At 45.1% G+C, this 18,185-nt stretch overlaps 1 protein-coding gene and 1 long non-coding RNA gene across 2 annotated transcripts in view; one reads left to right on the top strand and one right to left on the bottom strand.

Moving 5' to 3' along the window:
* The first annotated feature begins 59 nt into the window (after positions 1 to 59).
* Positions 60 to 3,425, top strand: LOC128907127 (uncharacterized). The gene is made up of 3 exons (XR_008465478.1): positions 60 to 176; positions 750 to 1,264; positions 3,289 to 3,425. It is a non-coding gene; the product is annotated as an uncharacterized LOC128907127 (long non-coding RNA).
* A 2,557-nt stretch (positions 3,426 to 5,982) lies between these two features.
* Positions 5,983 to 18,185, bottom strand: part of RCAN2 (regulator of calcineurin 2) — a 95,783-nt gene continuing 83,580 nt past the window's right edge. Inside the window, exons 4-5 of the mRNA XM_054195583.1 lie at positions 17,544 to 17,715; positions 5,983 to 9,032 (exon numbers count right to left, since the gene is read on the bottom strand). Coding sequence (XP_054051558.1) covers positions 8,872 to 9,032; positions 17,544 to 17,715 — 333 coding nt within the window. The 3' untranslated portion in view covers positions 5,983 to 8,871. The remainder of the gene's footprint in view (positions 9,033 to 17,543; positions 17,716 to 18,185) is intronic.

The raw sequence follows: 18,185 nt of genomic DNA, 5'->3' as shown, positions 1-18,185 counted from the left end.
GAGGGGCGGCCGTGAGGGGCGGGGCCTCCGTGAGGGGCGGGGCCTCCGTGAGGGGCGGCCGCGAGGGGTGGCCGTGAGGGGCGGTGGCGTCGTGATGGGCGGCCGTGATGGGCCTTCTCAGGCCGCTGTGGTGGCGGCGGGCGTCGGTGTTGTCGGTCGTACGAACGCTGTGAGCGGTGGGTGACTCTTCCCGGGTGCCCCCGAGGCAGCTCCCGGGGGAAGCACCGCGTCCCTCCCGCGCTGGAGGGAGGCGGCCCCGGCGGTTTATCTGCCGCCTTGAGGAGCTTGGCGAGAGCCCCGGGTTGCCGTAGGGCGCCTGGGCAGGCCTAAAGATGGGCAAGGTGTAAAGGGTGTCGGTGTGTGTGGTGGAATTGCTTTAAATAGACGAGAAACAGGGCGCAGGCTGGGCCTTCTGTGCTTTGACCTGGCAGTAAAGGCAAGGAGCAAAATTAACTTTCTGGATATTGGCAAGTGCTTCTTGGGTTTAAAAAAAAGTTACAGGATCATGGAGTGGTCTAGGTTGGACAGGACTTTTAAGATCATTGAATCCAACCATCAGCCTAACACTGACACAACCACCACTAAACCGTGTCCCTCAGCACCACATCTACCTGTCTGTTAAATACCTCCAGGGATGGCGATTCCACCACTTGCCTGGAAAATTTATTTTGATTTGGGTGTTTTTCTCTCTGCTTTTTTTCTCCTCTTGTGTTCTGAGGCTCTAAATTTTCCATTTTTTTCCCTGGCAGGTACTTTTCCCCACGTTGCGATGTTCAAGACCCATAGCCATGCCTTGGAACGAGGAGGACAATCCATTTATCCCTCCTCATCTCACTGGAAACTGAACTGCTGAAGGGGACAGAAGTCCGAGCTGTGTTTCCCACCTTTACTAGTTGAGGATCTGTGCTACATACAGGTCCAAAGCCCATGCCTTGTGTGTGTACGGAAACCTTACCCCACCTTGTGGCAGTGTAGAAAACCATTACGCTTTTACTGGTGCATCGGATTACTTATTAATCACTTCATAGCTGGCACTGCCGAACTTATGTGTCCTTCTGGTGCTAACAAGTATTACAATGCAAAGAAAACAAAATTTGGAGGTTTTTTCCTCTCTCTCTTTTTTCTTTTTTCCCTAATCCGTACAGGATGAACCTCCTTTCTTGTTGATGCCAATTTACCGGACGCTTCATATCTCCGACATAGTGCATATTAGTAAGTAGATATAAAAGGGTTATGCGCAACCTGTGTGGAAGCTGTAATCTAGGTAAGATTCTGGCTCCCTCTCCTTCTTTTTGTGTAAAGTTACAGCTTGGCTTCATGAATTTAGGATTGCTGAGCTGGCCAGGCTTGTGCAGTGAGGGACTTGCTCAAACCTGGGGTAGTGGCAATGTCTGGTCATCGTATCTAAATTTTTTAAGCAAGGGTGATACCTTCCTCCCCCTCACCCCAGCTGTAAGAATTATAGTACAGGACAAGGCTCTCTTAATTGTTTTCTTAGAGGTAGGAGACTGAGACTAGTACAGAACAGGAAATACAGATTGCTGCTGCGACTGGTAGAAGCCATATGGATGTGGCTTTTGTACACAGCAAACTGAACTAGACCATCCCTGTAGCACCAAATTCATCATCCGATTCCTGACAGTGACCCACACCAGAAGCCTTGGAGAAAGGGATAAAAAGAGAAAAGGCGTTATGAATTTGCACCTGTGTGTATTGAAATCTGTAGTTGGATGCAATGTGCTGTCTCATGCTAATAGTTACTCTGATTAACTAGGAAAAACAACACTCCTATTTACTGTTGGTTCAACTTGGAATTTTGGCCTCTCGTCACTCAGATGCAGAGATCTGGGAACTGCACGCTTCTGCAGTGGCTGGAATTGGTCACTAGAGGGTACAGGTGTATATGGATTTAAGGCAGCGTTCTAAATAGCTGGAAATGATAATATTTGTCTTGGATGTAAGAAATGGCTGGGGTCCTTAAAACAGTTATAAAATGAAAACAAAGCGTGGACAAGGAGTTTGCTAATTCCACCAAAATGTTTAATACCATAATAGATTTTCACTGAAGTACAGAGCTAATGTGAATATTTGTACAAAATACGTGGTTAAAAATAGTATTGATTTATAATATATACAGATATGTCACATCTGTGTCAGAAATGCAGACACTTGAATGAAAACATGAGTAATGTTTTTTAAATCTACAACAACATACATGAAATACTTCTGCAGCTACCCACAGTAGGACAACTTGCCAAGTTGACACTTAAGGATCCGTCAGTCATTACAGATGGCATTTCTTTCAGAAGTTTCTGAACAAGAACTCTGCTCTAAAATGGAATTCAAAACATTTACCTTTGTTAACCGAGGAGAACACATCTGTGCGACACTAATGTAGACACAACTTTCTCATACTAGATAAATGATCAGTTACAATAATTTGTTAAAACAAGGCTGACTTTCTGGTGTATAATAATAGAGAAGTTTAATCCTTCTTGCCGGATACTTTTACGCAGGTGAGTGAGGATGCCCCTGACTCTGTAGCCCCAGAATCTCTGTGTAGCGACTGAACAAATTGACAAAAGGGGAGAGACGAATTAAGGCTTCTTTTTTTTTTTTTTTAATGCCTTTGAGCATCTCTGCAGTGGAGGTTCTTGCCCTTCCATTGGAGTGCTGCTGCTGTTCTACCTCTAACAGTGCAAGCTCCCCTCCAAGCCAAAGCAAATACACCCGGCACTTCAAATAGATGTGTGGGAAAGAGTTTTTACAACACTTCCTCGTCATTTTCCCCCGAATGCCGCAGTCTACATGTGTTTAAAAAAAGAGCACAGCTCACATTAGAAAAAACATCTCCTTTTAAGAGGAGCCTAGAACATTTGAAAGCCGCTGTACTCCCCCCAGAAGATGTGCTAAAACGGGAAAAGCAGACTTTGGATTTTTGCGTGGTTTTTTTGCTAGCATAACTAGTTATTCAAGAGCATTACATGAGGATGAGTATGAATGAGGGTCTGTCTGGGACTCAAATCCATACCTGATTTTGCTTTTTTGGTAAAACAGAACTAAATATGATTCCACAGGCAGAGGGAAACCAAGGAAAGGCAAAGGTCTTAAATTCAGACTGGTACGTGAGAGAAAGTCTTAAGTGGCTAAATGTTTAGTGGTAAAATGTTTACCACTAAAGAAGGAACAAAAATAAATTTAGTAAAGGTTCTTTAGAGGATGCGATCTGAAAGCACTAACTTTAATCAGGATATCCACAATACCCTGCTTAAATGCCCTCTCCCATAGAAAGCTTGTTCCAGCTCCCCAGATCCATGACAGGTATTGCCTTCACTTCAAGCACGCTGTTCCAGACGTCTCTCTATGATGCCACCAAACTGACGTTTCAAGCTTTCATCATTGGGCAGTAAAAGACTGAAAGACCCGACCCCTGTGAGTTGCTGAATCCATTTTAAGAAGCTGGGCCGCCCAGCAGTGAGCTGGTGACTACAGACCCAGCTGCAGAGCTGGACTCTGCTCTGCACTTTCCAACGCCTCCTTCTTAAATCACCACCTCTCTTGCTTTGATTGTAGCTCTTTAGGACAAAAACCCGAGGCTGCACAAGGAACGGCAATAGCCAGCCGATCAGTAACGAAGCATAGAGAGCTTCCGCTGTAAGTAACCAAGGCACGAGCCATGGAAACCTCGGGCCCCTGCTGCTGCTGGGAGAAACACTGCTGACTCCCATTATTCAGTACCGTGCAGGGTTAGGTTGCACGTTATCACTTGCATGCACAAATGCCCAGTATAAATCAATATTGCTTATTTGTGTGTGCAAATTAAGCACGCATTGAAGTTATATGCACAGCCAAAGACCAGTTTGAGATCCTCTGGGACGTGCAGGTCCCTGCCATTTACCATGGAAGCCTCGAAGCTTATTTCCAGGAGCTGCGTCCAACGCCAAGCAAGAGGAAGAGCCACAATCGGCGTGGAGGTAATGCCACGTTTCAGTCGGATCAGATGAAGAACCTGACTGTAGTTGGGGAAAGCTCATTTGTGCTCAACAGTGAAGACTAACTCAGGCCTCCTGTAGTGCGTTTTAGCTCTAGTACTCTGTAAGAAAATGACTATTACTACTTTTTCTAACCAAAACACAGAGGTTAAGGCCTGTCTTTTCAATAGGAATTGGTGAGCTCAAGAGGTTACATTTGCAACCAGACTTCTTAAGCAGATCTAATTTTTAGAATCACGAACAATCACCCCTTTGAGAAACTCAGTCTTTTATGCCAGGCACCCCAGAAAAAAAAAAATTTCCAAATGCAGATCCGAGTGATCAAATATAAGCATTTCACAAGACAGTTAATCAGCACACTCATCGCCTGGTTTCCAATCCTTTGCAAGATCAGTACAAATTGGCTACAAACAATTAGTTTCAGGTTTTGTAATAATTCATGTTAACGGAAGGTTTTCCCCAGCCTGGATGGTGGCTGGGTGCCAATGTTTTGTTCAAGCGCTCATGCCCACCGTATTTACCCATTATTCTAAAAGCGCAGTAAGGACCACGTCAGCTGCCAGGGACGTGCTTTTGCTCAGCAGGGATTGCGCTGTATGGGGCTTTTTTGCGCACACCTCACCAAATCCACCGCAAACCACCGCAAGTTCACACAACTCTGCAAAACTGCAGCAATTTAAAACGGAACATGGCAGATCCTGCCAATTAGAGGGCTGGGTTTCCCCCCTAATTTCTATTGAAACAGAGTTTGGCCTATGTCACGCATTTAAGCATTTTCAGTTCTACCAGTTAAGAGAGCCGTGGTATATACCACACTAGTCAGTTCATTAATATAGTTTAACTCTTTAAATGTTGCTTTTCAAAACGCTAACGCAAGCAGAACACAAAAATATTGTTTGCCGTATTTATTTTTTAAACTAAGCTCTGAAGTATACAAGTGTAAAAGTGATTAATTAGCCAATAGCTTTTTAATACTCCTATAAAATATGACTAAATAGAATATTTGAAAAGTATGTACAATATAATGGAAATGCTAACATCATAACCTGTCACAGTGCTCGGACGTACCACTATAATCAAGTCTTGCAAGATGGTTCAGTCCGTTACTCTGTACAAAGAAGCCTTTCTTTTTGCAGAAAGCTTTCTCACTGTTGCTGAATGGGAGGGAGGGGGGAAAAAAGACCAAAATAAAAACAACCCACCCCATCCCACCCAGTTTGGGATCAAATAAGCGTCAAACAATTTATCTATGGGGCACATTTTTATAATCTAAAGCATTTTACAATAACTATGTCTGTAGTCTTGTTATGGCTGAGGAAGGGATGCTCCTTCCATGTTTTCTTGCTGAAAACAAAGCGTACTTGAGTGCGTATGGGTATGTTAGGGAGGGGGACGTCTGTACTACCTTGTCTTAATTACAAAAATCAAGGCCACAGAAATTCTTTGTTCTTTTGTTCCAAAAGAGCCGATTCCAAAATACCTTTTCTCCATGCATTGTAAATGTTTTCATGCTTTTAACTGTACTTGGGAAAGTCATTAAATTTTTGGTTTCGTATCTCAAGAGGTCAGAAAGGACAAGCAGGCAGTGGGCGACAGGAACAGCAACTGTCCTCCCCTGATTTCCTTCTTTAATTTCCAACCAGCAGCAGGAGCAAGGTCCACTCGGCAGAGGGCCCCAGGGTATCGCTGCCAGCCGCTCGCACGAGCTCCTGCCTCGGAAAGGAAATTAAAAGGACGTCATCTATGTCACTGCGCATCAGGAGCTGAACTGTAACACAGGGATTTCATTCTTATTTATAGTCTTACAACACGAGAGACTCTACGTTAGCACTGCGGACACCCCGTGACAGGGCAAGGCAGAGGGACTGAGCTCGGAGATGCTACACAAAAGAAAACTCCCACGGAAGTAAGTAGGGGCTCTGCCTGTGAATTACTGCATTAAATAGGACAGTTACTCTTCCAGATGGCCAGCATTATTTGAAAGAAGCCTTTCTTCCATGCCAGGCAAGAACCAGCCTTTAGCAAAGTGCCACGTTCTCTTAAGAGAGTCACAAATGCTGTTAGTTTTACGATAGGGACATTATTCCATAATACATGAAACATTTTTCTACGATGACCATCTTTTATCCTATAAAGGTGATATATGAGCTTTGCCCACAGTTACAACGGGCTTCTCTGAGTTTTCAGGTTTGTAGCTGTGTTTCTATTTCTGCACTCTAGAGCTGTGTTCCATTCCCTCCCGGGAAGTACGGCATACTTTTATAAAGACAAAGAGTAGTTGTTGAATGGGGCCTGGTTTTAAATCTGTCTGAAAATGCACTTTGAGGAAAGAACGCTTAAGATCCAATGCTTTAATTTGCAGAACAGTTTTACATCATTTGAGGCCAAACTCCATAGTTCAAGTCTCTCCAAAGTTTGAGTACAGGGGTACAAGGACTAGACTCGACCTCCAACACTTTTGCACGTAAAAAAAATCCAGAGTATCAGCTTTGATTGGAGATATCTCTGATCGCTTACATCAGTTGAGGATGGGGCCAGTAATCTCTTTCATACAGCAGATATCAACCACAAAATTCTTACGCATTTAAATCTTACCCTCCCTGTTTATACTGGTCTAAATGCCATGGACCTTAGCGTTCTGTATCTTCTCAAAAAAGACCATGGTGTTACTCCTGAAACATTGTAGGTGGCCTATGATGGTGCTTTCAACAGGAACATCGGGTTACAGTCCTAGGGCAGTGAATGACAATTTATTTATTTAAACCAATTCTAAATGCATCACTCAAAAAAATGATTGAAGGGAAACCGCTAAGGAGTTACTTTAAGACAACTTTACACAGATATCATGAGGATACGAAAGCCCCGTTTTTTGTTCAGTCTCTGCTGTATTTAACGTGCCTCTATTAGTGTAACACGTGCACGACGATGTCAGTAATGCAGTAACAAGTATCACGTTATAGATAGATGCTAAGTAAATCCCTACGTCTCAACAGGAATATCAGGGGACAGTGGTGGTCAGGGAATGAACTATATGAGAACGGCAAGTCCTCATTCTTAGAATGTCCTCACCAAGCACGTTGAGAATGGCATCTCCCATCTTCACCGACAAAGCGACGTGCTTTTCTTCCTGGAATTCCCGCAGAGCCGGTACCCCGGAGCAAGGGGGACTGGACTCTGCTGAAGCCTGTAGCCTCACTGCTAACTAAGGGTGGAATGGAACCCTCCCTCAGGAACCAGATCATTAGGTTTTATGACAAAAATCTCGATTACAGAACCTAAGCCGACTTTTCAGATCCTAGAATGAGCTTCCAAGAGGTATTTACTTATTTTTAACTTGTAAAGGATTTTAAACTCTGGAATCTCACTGTGCCATTTTATAGTCACTTTTGGGAGTACAGCTGCAGCTAATTAGCTTAAAAATCCCACCGTATCTTACGCATATGCTCAGTTTTCTGCAGTATTAATTTCAGTGGAACTACTCATGTGCATAAATTAAGCGCATGCTTAAATATATGCAAAATCTGAGCTCAAATGCCTAGAAAATATGTTCTCAAAATGACAAGTACGCATAAAAAAAATCATCACGGACGGTCTGCCAGACAGGGAACCCGGTATCTGTCTGCTGTCAGCCATGATGAAAACACAGAACAATTTTTGTAACCCAGTATACATTGCAAGTGAAAGAAACATGCGGGACAGAGTGAAAAAAGGGGATTCAGTTGCATGCAGTCTAATTTCAAGTGTGTAATTATGGTCCTGTTTTCTTTGGCCTACCAAAAAAAAAAAAAAAGGAAAAAGAAAAGGAAAAAAAAAAAACCAACAACAAAAGAACACCAAGTAACCTCTCCTCACCTCCACAAACCCAAACTGCATACAGCTCAAAAAGGGCTTTAAAGCGCAGGAAGTGGGGAGGGAAAAGGTGTGAATATTCGGGATGTGCAAGTAACTACTAACAGTGTCAGGGCTATTCAACACACCGCTAGGAAGGCATTCAGCCCGCGTCCTCACTAGAACTTACAGCTGGGACAGAGGGCAACAAACCCCATCTTAAATGAGCAGTCCTTCAGCTTCTCTTTCTTAGACTCAAGAGAAAGTGCTGCTCACACCTTTATGGAAGATAAAATGACAAACCCTACTGATATTCTGGCTCCCTCCTCCTTAGAGAGAAAGATGGAAAGACACCAGACCCTCCAGCAAGGTGCCGCCTCTGCCCTCAGCGGAGAGAGCTCTGTCTCGCGTCCCGGCCACCACTAAGGACCAGTGCACTCTACACCTGTTGGTGGAAGGGGATGTTTTTTCTGCTGTTTCTGAAAATGTTGCAAAGATAGTATTCCTGAAAGAAAATTCCAGGGGGAATAAAAAGGCCACCAAGCTACTATAGTAGAGAAAAAACAACACATGCCCCCGCTTTAAAAAAAAAAGAAAAGGAAAAAAAAAAAAAGACTAAGGTCTTCTGGGGAACTGAGGAGGGCAGAGGAGCTGGCTGCTTGATGAAGGGTGCTAGCAAATATTGTGAGAGTTTGAATATCAAGCCTGATGTCGGCCTAATTGCCCACCCTGAACGACCCCTCTGGTAGCGGTGTTTCAGCATGCAAATTACAGCTGTGAGAAGACCCTCAGACTGAAACCCTCCCTTGTTTCTTCAGCCTGGTTTTGTCCTTGCCAGAAAAATCTATTAGTTGGTGTGTGATATGGTTACATATACAAAGATCTTTTTTTTCCTAGCCCTTTTATCACATAGGCTTGATTACTGTGAAGGGATTTCAATGAGTTTAATGTCCTGGTACTCAAAAGGCAATGGCAGCCTTTCAACAAAACAAAGCAAACAAAAACCAAGAGCTGTGCTGGAGGAGAGAAGTGCTGCTTCTGCCGGAGAGGCTCAGTTAGATACAGGAGGTGGCAGACCAGGGCGCCGAGTTTGAATGATTTTTGGCTTTGGAGAATTCTTTGGGTCCTCGTCTTCTTCCATGTCGCTGTCGCAGACATGCACCACCACACTGGGAGTGGACTCCGTTCCTGCATGCAGCTCGTATTTCTCTCCTGGAAGCAGAAAAAAAATAGATCAAAGGATGACCGTCTGACCACGGCACTCTTGGATGCAGAATACTCCTGCACCTGGATGGGGCAGATGAGTGTGTCCTGGTCCTAAATAAAGGTGAAGGCAAGCATGAGTAGACTCCATCAGCTGTCACAACCGATTCTGGGGATCCTGCCCCCGGGGGCAGCCGTTGGTCTGTAAAGCAGAATAAAATACACTGGTGTCTATTATAATGGTGTTTTGCACCAATACTAGTGGCCGGCAGTGCTAAAAAACCAAAAACGAGTACAAAGAGGAGAGACAACACACAAGTTCCTGGTTAAGAAGAGGGACTGGAACCCAACCTAACAAACATCTGGTCTGAAGTCATGTCACACCTCTTGGGCTGGGGCTAGTCTTTTGTTTGTTTGTTTTCTTTCAGTCTAGGTGGCTCCAGTCCCACTTGAAGTCCACTAGATTTTGCAACTTGTCACTTCCAGACATCAACACTTGGTCCAATTGCTCCAGAAATGAAAAAAAAAAACCAAAACCAAAACCAAAACATATATCTGCTCCAGAAGGATTTTGAGACTCAAAGCTCTTTAGTTGGGGCTGTAACAAATTCTGCCTCTACCGATGAGATTACAGAGAACAGCCTATAAATGCTCACTAGCAGGCTAAACCTTTAAACAGCACATTAGATTTTCTAACGATGTACGTTCCTTATTTAAGTCTCCACCCAGTGCTCCTGCGAGGAAGATGAGCATGGCCTGGGTGATTACCTGCAAGAGTCCACAAGCAAACAGACGAAAATCAGGACCAGACACAGGACTTTTCCTCCTGCATTCAGTCTGTTGGCACTACATGTGTTTTGCATCGTATGCAGGATGTAAATAGGCATTGGATATTAAATTACAAGGAATTAATTTAAGACTGTAAAGGGAGAAAGTCTCAATGGTGACATTTCTGATAGGATGAGTTGGTCTTTCAGAAGTGACAAACACCCATCAGGAGCCCTAGAAACTAAAAACCATTCCAGATAACGCGCTGTCCCCCGCTTTGGACTATTTGTCATCACTCTCATCTCTGTTAAATTAAAATAGGCTTGCAGTGACCACACGCACACCTGATAGTTTGGTTTTTTGTTCGTAAGATTGCTCCAGAACCACTGCATTTTTGCCTGCAAAATATTGCGAGACGAGGGAGGTGAGGTCCCAGTATACCTCGCTGACCTCTACTGGTGCTGCAGCAGCTCCTAAGCGCATCGTAGGCGGAACCTGGCTGGGGTAGGTGTTGTGTGATGACAGTGAAATGGCAGTCCCTGCCTCAGAGCACGTGCAGTTTGCTTCTGTTACTGATTTGGATTTTTATTTCTTAGCAGTTTTGCGGCAGAGTAATTCATGCGGGGAAGGGGCTGCAGGTTCGGCCCTGCGTTAGCACACGCGGTTCTGGGACTGTGATCACGTGCTATTTGTGCTGACAAATTCTTGGTCCAAATAAGACTGGGTGGCTTGGGACTAGAGGACGTGCTGCATTTTTGCCTAAAAAATAGGAGGCAACTAGTGAATAACAGCTCTAAGTCAGGCATCTTGCTGTGAGAAATATTTTACTGCTGTGATACCATTAATGTTGACATTTAACTGCTCTATTTTTGGCAACCTTCCCTCTGAATCCAAATTGAGCAAAGCGTTACAGGTCCTGCTGATAGGCTAGAATGTAAAAGGAGAAATAGCTTGGTTGTGCTGCATCGAGAAATTATATGGTTTTTCTTTGCTTATTTTCCCTGTGGGCTTCAGCTAATTTCTCAGCTACGGGCTGACGTCAATGCTGCCAACCAGCACCGAAGGCGACATTGGTCACTGTCAGCTACGAGCAGCTCCGCAGCCCCGCGCACACGCAGCGCCGGGCCCCGTCCTCCTACGCCAGCACCACGAAGTAAATCAGATTCACTGCCCTCTTAAAAAGGTAATAATCCCGGTTCAAATGCCACATTCTTCTACCGTGCAAAATCCTTCCCAGAAGGACTCTTTCCACTGAAAACGAACAGTGGAAATAAGTACAGACACGAGGAAAAAAATATTCAGATGCCTCTAGCAGAAGTAACTGCAACAGCAATTAATGTCACTTTGCAAATCAAAATGTGATGCACTCATAAATTAGGTTTTTAAGGCACAGAGTTATTTCTGAGCATAAATGAGCTGCAGACTCAGTTCTGTACTCACGATTATTCATGCCTGCAGAACTGTGGCTCAAACTGCAGAAAACCTTTTTATGGCTGAGCTAGGAACAGGACAGCGGTGACTGTGGGGGTTTTATACGGCTGTATCTTGTTCCTAAATCTGACGGTTGTTTGCGGAAAAATACTAAGGTAGTAAGTACAAAATGAAAATCCAGCAGATACAGCCAGATTACCCCTTCCCTTCTGCTTTTTTCTATGTTTTTTTTTCTTTCCTCTTATACAATACCTCAAAAAAATAAAAAACTGAGCTAAATCCGCAGCCGTGAAGCTCGTGGAGTAATGGTTGAATCGCTGCAATCAAGTTACGTTTACAAGACACAGGCTGGCCCAAGCTAAGAATAGCAAGTCGAGTTACCGTAGTTAAGACTCACCAGCTTCTGTAGTTAATGTCAGTCCAGCATTTGTGCAGTTATTTCATTCAGCTGCCTCTGATGCTGCCTCCTGTGCCTTCCCAGGCCCTACACTGCCCCACCGCTCCCGCTCCTCCCGCTTGCCCCGAGAGCTCTTACGGGTTGAGCCAAAGGATTCCTGGGGAGAGGTGTCCTTCTCCTCCAGCAGTCTTTGGGCTATCTCTATCCCTCAATAATAAGTTGTTTAAACATTCGCAATAAGCTGAGATAACAACAGAAACTCACATAAAATGACTCAGAAAAATATCTGCAAGCTTATCAAATATGTTCGAACATCTAAATTCTGCCTCCAGGATATAATGCAGGGAAGAATTAAGCTGCGGCACCTCCACCACATAGATTCGTCAGAAAATATTCCTAACAAACCCATGAAAATAGCAGCGACGTTCCTCTATCTGGTTGCTTCGCATCAGAAAAGAAACAGGAATGTGAAATTTCACCATTCAACAACGGGCCCAGCTGCTTTTATGTCACTTGGCACATCATGTCACTTGGTGACCGCATGAGCCACAAGCAAACCCACAGCCTCAGGTGACGCAGGGAAGACGACCACAGCAACGGCACAAAAGCAACTGAGGATATGTCAGAATTAAAAATAATAGCATGTGATTTTCTAGCCCTTTGTGAATCAGTGCTATGACCTTTCTCTGATGGTGCATCTCTTGTCTAATAAGGCTCTTTTGTCCAGCAAAGAGTACGGTCATACGCTTAATTAATAATGAAGAAATGTTAATGATGCTGTGCAGCTACCTCATCCCTGATTCTGACTCATGATCAAAGGTTAATGGGTTCAGAGCTGTCCGTTCCACGTTAAACGTGTCATTAGCATCATAAAACCACCTTCCACTTACAGTCCCCTCATCCAAGTGCTTTACAAATAATACGGTGCAAATAACGGGTGGTCCTTTGTTTGGGTGCGTGTTTATGCTGGACGAGATACCACAATCCATCCTGTATGATACCTCTGCTGCGTGGATCTGCCAGATGCAAGGTGGAGCAGTTGCTCTCTGGAAGCCCATGACTGATGTTGCAGGAGAATCTCTCCTGGCCAGCGGGACCAGGCAGAGGGAAAGTTTTCTACACCCAGCAGCTCCGTGTACCCTGCCCCCGGCAAGGGCAGAAGCGGCCACAGAACAGAGGGGAGAGGAGGGACAGAGATGGAAAATTCTATCACCCATCTGCCTGCCCATCCACCCCCTTTTAATCCTCTCTGTGAGTCCTATAAAGTATTTAATATTTCCTTCTGATCAGTGAGAACAAATGTAAGAGTTTGAAAACACCCGGGCACAGAAGACTTGCCGTGGGAGACATGGTTTGAAATCCCCGTGTGCAGCGTTTACTGGGCAGGGTCCCGCTCTTTCCCGTTTTCTCCTTCCCAGCGCAAGGGTGAGCCAAGCCCAGGGCGGAGCAGCGCCAGGAGCTACGCATCCTCCTCAAGAAGCCCAGCCAGAGCACGGCAGGAACATCTGAATTGCTCAGAGACAAAAACGAAACCCCGACCCAACCCCTCCTCTCACCACTAACCATTGGCAGAGCCAGCAGCCAAGTGGCACAGGCTGCTGCAGGGTCTCCTTTGTGTCCCAAGAGGTACCACTCTGGACCTAAGAGCCATCGCACGTAACACTTCAGAATGGTGCTTTCATAATGTGAAAAATGTATTTCACGTGACCTGGAGCTGCTGGAATGCTGGTGAAGGACAGGGAAACGTGGAGAGAACTGAAACTGGCACAAACTTCTCTATATTTTAGGTAAAATTTTTACACTGAAAGTGTTATTAAGCATTGGAACAGGCTGCCCAGGGAAGCGTCTGAGGCGCCGTCCCTGGAGGTGTTTAAAAGACAGGTCGACACAGCGCTTAGAGATATGGGTTAGTGATGGGTTTTGTCAGAGTTAGGTTGATGGTTGGAGTCGATGATCTGAAAGGTCCCTTCCAAGCTAGGCAATTCTATGGTTCTATGACGTGGGCTACTGGAGATGGTGCCCAGCCTGCATTGGTTTTCAAATAGTGCCTGAAATTGCGTGGGCGAGCGCTAACTGCCAGAGGGCAAAGTCACACTGGGAGCGCATGGAGCATAGTTAAGCGCTCGGGACCCTGCCCTATATTGCGTGTTATTGTACAGCGCAGATCTCAACAGCGGAGCCGTGATCCGTGAATCAAAGCCACAGGAGAAAGGCAATTTGTCCGGGCAACTGCTGTGTGGGCAGCGGGCAGGGGTTGAGATTGGCAAGGGAAGGTCAAGGCGGCACTTGGGAACCTGGGGAAAGGCACTCTGAAGAGCAAGGAGTTAGAAAGTGAGGGAGTAGAGGGCAGTTTGTCGAGCAGAAATTGGGGTAACAGGTTTGAAAGAGGCAATGGGGGAAGGAGGGAAGAAATATTCAGGTTGAGGGGCAGAGAGGGAGGGGGGCAGGACTGCTTTCCAGAAAATTTGGACTTAACTCTAATGCCAGGAAGATGGTGATGGTTTGTAAACTGCCGCACTAACGAATGGCAGAGCAAACATAGCTGCCTTTGCTTTGAGAGGAGCAGCTCTGCTGTATACGCGGAGCTGAGACACAGAGATTCTCCCTCCCCCTTACAAACATTTCTCATATAAAATTATTTCCTCCATTCCTCAGTGGGATGAAACTAAGACCTGACAAAATGTTATGGAGAAGACGCGAGGGCCTAAGACTAGACAAGAGCTTGGCAGGTTGCAAGCGTTCCTGTAGGAAGGTTAGGTCCGAGTCAGGCCAGGCAGAGACACAGGCAAACAGCCAAACTACCACCCTAGTTCAGCGCGATGCCTTTATCTTCATCAGTATTTTAAACTACTGGAAGTTTCTCTTGACAGTGAAAGTGTTTTTCATCAAAGAGATTAATGATCGCACTTCTTTTTTTTGCAATATATTGAAAAAACGGTAGGCTGGTGGTCAGAACCAGGCACAGTCACAGCTCCTGGCTCTGACTGGTCTACGGCGTTCTGTTCATGCCTCGCTTAAAGCTCTGTTTCTGCATCTGCAGAAAGTGAGAATACACATCAATCAACCAGAAAATTAATTAAATATGCCACGGTCTTCTCTAAGAAATAAATGCACCCTCACCGATCTCAATTTAATGTCGAAGGACCAAGACCCAGCTCCCTTTTGTGCACAGCAAAAAGAAATCTTCCCCGTCAGAGCCCTGAGCTGCCAGACAGGCATTGCTGCAGCCACAAGGCTGCAAAAAACCAAATAATACCCATCCCAAAACTGAGCCTGGAGAAAGACAACACACAGCAAATCTGTTAAGTACCTTCTGGCCGGTTCATAGAATCACAGAATCACAGAACGGTTTGGGTTGGAAGGGACCTTAAAGATCATCCAGTCCCACCTCCCTGCCCTGGGCAGGGACACCTCCCACCAGCCCAGGCTGCTCCGAGCCCCATCCAGCCTGGCCCTGAACACCTCCAGGGATGGGGCATCCAGAACTTCCCTGGGCAGCCTGTTCCAGTGTCTCACCACCCTCAGAGTAAAGAATTTCTTCCTAATATCTGATCTAAATCTCCCCTCCTTCAGTTTAAAACCGTTACCCTTCATCCTATCGCTCCACTCCCTGATAACAAGTCCCTCCCCGTCTGTCCTCTAGGCCCCCTTTAGGTACTGAAAGACCACTATAAGGTGTCCCCGGAGCCTTCTCTTCTCCAGGCTGAACACCCACAACTCTCTCAGCCTGTCCTCACAGCAGAGCTGCTCCAGCCCTTGGATCATCTTTGTGGCGTCCTCTCGACTCATTTTACTCTGGAGCGAGTTTCCCAGCCTTTGCTCCCAGGGACAGTTTTAGTCTAATTTTGTGGCTCTGATGATTACGGCAGTGTACTGTGAAAGGAGATGACCTGAGTTCGTGGAGAGGAAGGTAGCGTGGGTCTGCGTCAAAGCGGTGTATCTCACATTCCCAGCGAAGCAGGTTGGTAAAACTCACCTTGTACTGAGGACAGGCAAAGAAACTGTTCACTATTTACATTCTCAAATGAGTTTTCCTGGTCTTCGGATATTAATCTTCCCAAATAAGTGTATTTAATATAGCAAAGATTCCTCGCAAGTTAATGACACAGAAGTCAGGCTCTAACATTCAGAGTTCTGTAAACAGCTGTGCCAGCGAGTATTTTTTGATAGCTGTTAAGCCAGAGTTACATTTTTCTATTGTGCTTTTTGAACGAAAAAAAAAAAAATCCAATTTACCTGAGGCTAATGTTATTTGATGTACAGCAGCGAGTTTTACTGATGCGATACCGAGAAATCAGTTTTGGTGGGATTTGTTTTTCAATGAAATTCTAAACATAGTAAATGCACAACTGAGAACTGCAACCCTATTTTAAAACCGCCACTGCAGTTAACTAAAATTGATCTCTCTAACAAGCGCTAAAAATAGAAAGAAGAGAGCACACAATGACTTTTCATATTGCTCCCTGCAGGCTCCTTAAATACGGGTGAATATGACCTTCACGCAAAGCTGTCCCGGAGTGTGGGACAATGAGTGATATTTCACATTCCACTGCTCGAGAACAGGAATTGATTTATTACCCAGCTAGCGAGGGAATTCGTTTACATGTTTCCATTTATAACACTGCTGCATCAAAGAGAAAAAAAAAAAAAAAAAAGGGAGTTTTTTGTTTTTTCTTTTATTCAGCAGTTTAGAAGCAAAGCGTGGATTCTGGAAATAATGCAATATAGTCCAAAGTATTACACCTGACAGCCCTTTCCTATGGGCTTTCCTGCTGAAGGGGAATAAAGCACAGGAATCTCTGCTGTTCGCCTGCTCTGTATTTCCCCCCTGTGAGAGATCCCGCGTGAAAAAGAGAAGAGGTGATCCTGCAAAGCCTGTGAATCACGAAACATCTCTTCCTGCACCCCACGCGCTTCAGCTCTGGGTCGCTCCGGTGCAGTTACGCAAAAGCCCCAGTGATAAGATGTCTGCAATTGGAAGCTCAGAACAAGAAAGCAGCGTTTTCAGTACAGCTGGGGAGAAAACAATTCGCTCATCCCACAAGAATTTCAAAAATAAACTCTGATAAATTTTCATGAGCTCACCCCCCGAATTGTTATTAGATTGGAACCAAAGTGGTTTATTTTAATATGAAAACAATTTGACGAGTAGCTATTTTTTCTTACGGTTTACAAATGTAAATTAGACTAATTTCTAAATGATACTGCTTCGACCTGAAACTGGAACCTTTTCCATTTGGAAAATTTTAAAAGAGGATGCTTTAACATCTAATCCCAGCTAACTTCCATTCCTGGCATTAGCTGAAGATGGGAAGACAGAAGAAAGTCTATCTGTGTTATCCACTGACATCTACCCTATGGGAATAGAGGCTACAACTCACCCCATTCCTTCTGCACACAGTTTTCAACAGAAAAGGGACAGTCCCAACAGAGCGATCCCGCCAGGGCTGGGGAACGGTAGTTCTGTCTCTACAGACTTGTTCAGGCGAGACATTCTCCACCCTGGTGGAGATCCAGTGATGCCTAAACATTCGACGAGGTATTCTGCATCTTGGAATGCGCTACGGAGCAGATGTGATTTAAAGCAAAAACTCATCAAGTTCACGGACAAGCATCTGCCCAGTCCCCACGCAAACCATCAGTTGTCTCATCTAAGCACAAACCCAAGCACAAGAAATCGTGTAAACAAGCTCTGATCTGCTCTTCAGTCAGACAGCGCTCACGAGCTGCAGATAAGATACAATTCTGAACGTACACACGGTAAAACTCGTTCTTAAGCAAAGAGCCAGCTGACAGGCGTCAACTTAAATCCGAAGCAATGCAACTTACAGGCCTTGCGCCAACTTTCTCCGCAGTTACCATCTACGCTGCTACTTCTCGTCTGCTTTTCCTGACACCTTTTCACGCACGGACCACGAGCTTACCTGGTCCTAGCTTCGAGACTGCGTAAAGGAGGTCGTAGTTGATGACAGGTGTCGCGTCATCTATCGGTTGCCACCCTACAGGTGGGGAGGCCGGAGGCGAGATGAGAAACTGTTTTGCAGGCTGTGGCGGTGCCAAATGAAGCTTGTCTCCATCTGTCTCGGAGGTCTGAATCTTTAAAGCATAACAAATACGTTGTTTGGTACAAGATGGGTAAACGGAATGATTGCTCGAATCATACGCTTCTAACGCCAAATGCCACCCAGGCAGGGCTTCAGCGTCGGTCCCAGCAGAGGAGGCCTGGAGATGAAATTCATCTCAGCCTTACAGGTGGCTCCTCTACAGTAAATACACTGCGGGGGGGCTGTTACGTGAGCAAAACTACAATGTTTGCGCCTACTGTATATGTTCTCTCCGAGGATAAATGCAAAGCTTTGCTATCCACAGCTGCTAGTTCAGAGATTTTTGAGGCTGAAAAGATACCATTGTGATCGACTGGCCTAAACTCCTAAATAAAAACAGACAGTAGACAAGAGGCCAGTAACTCCTGCACCAAGGCCTTATCGGTAACTTCAGAAAGGTTTCTGAATATTTGATTTCTTCAGCTGAAGTGACAAAGGAATCCATCATGTTCCTTAGTCATT

This window comes from Rissa tridactyla, chromosome 3 (genome assembly GCF_028500815.1).
Source record: "Rissa tridactyla isolate bRisTri1 chromosome 3, bRisTri1.patW.cur.20221130, whole genome shotgun sequence".
Taxonomy (NCBI): domain Eukaryota; kingdom Metazoa; phylum Chordata; class Aves; order Charadriiformes; family Laridae; genus Rissa; species Rissa tridactyla.
Note: the sequence above shows the minus strand (reverse complement) of the source record. Positions and strands in the feature narration are given on the sequence as shown.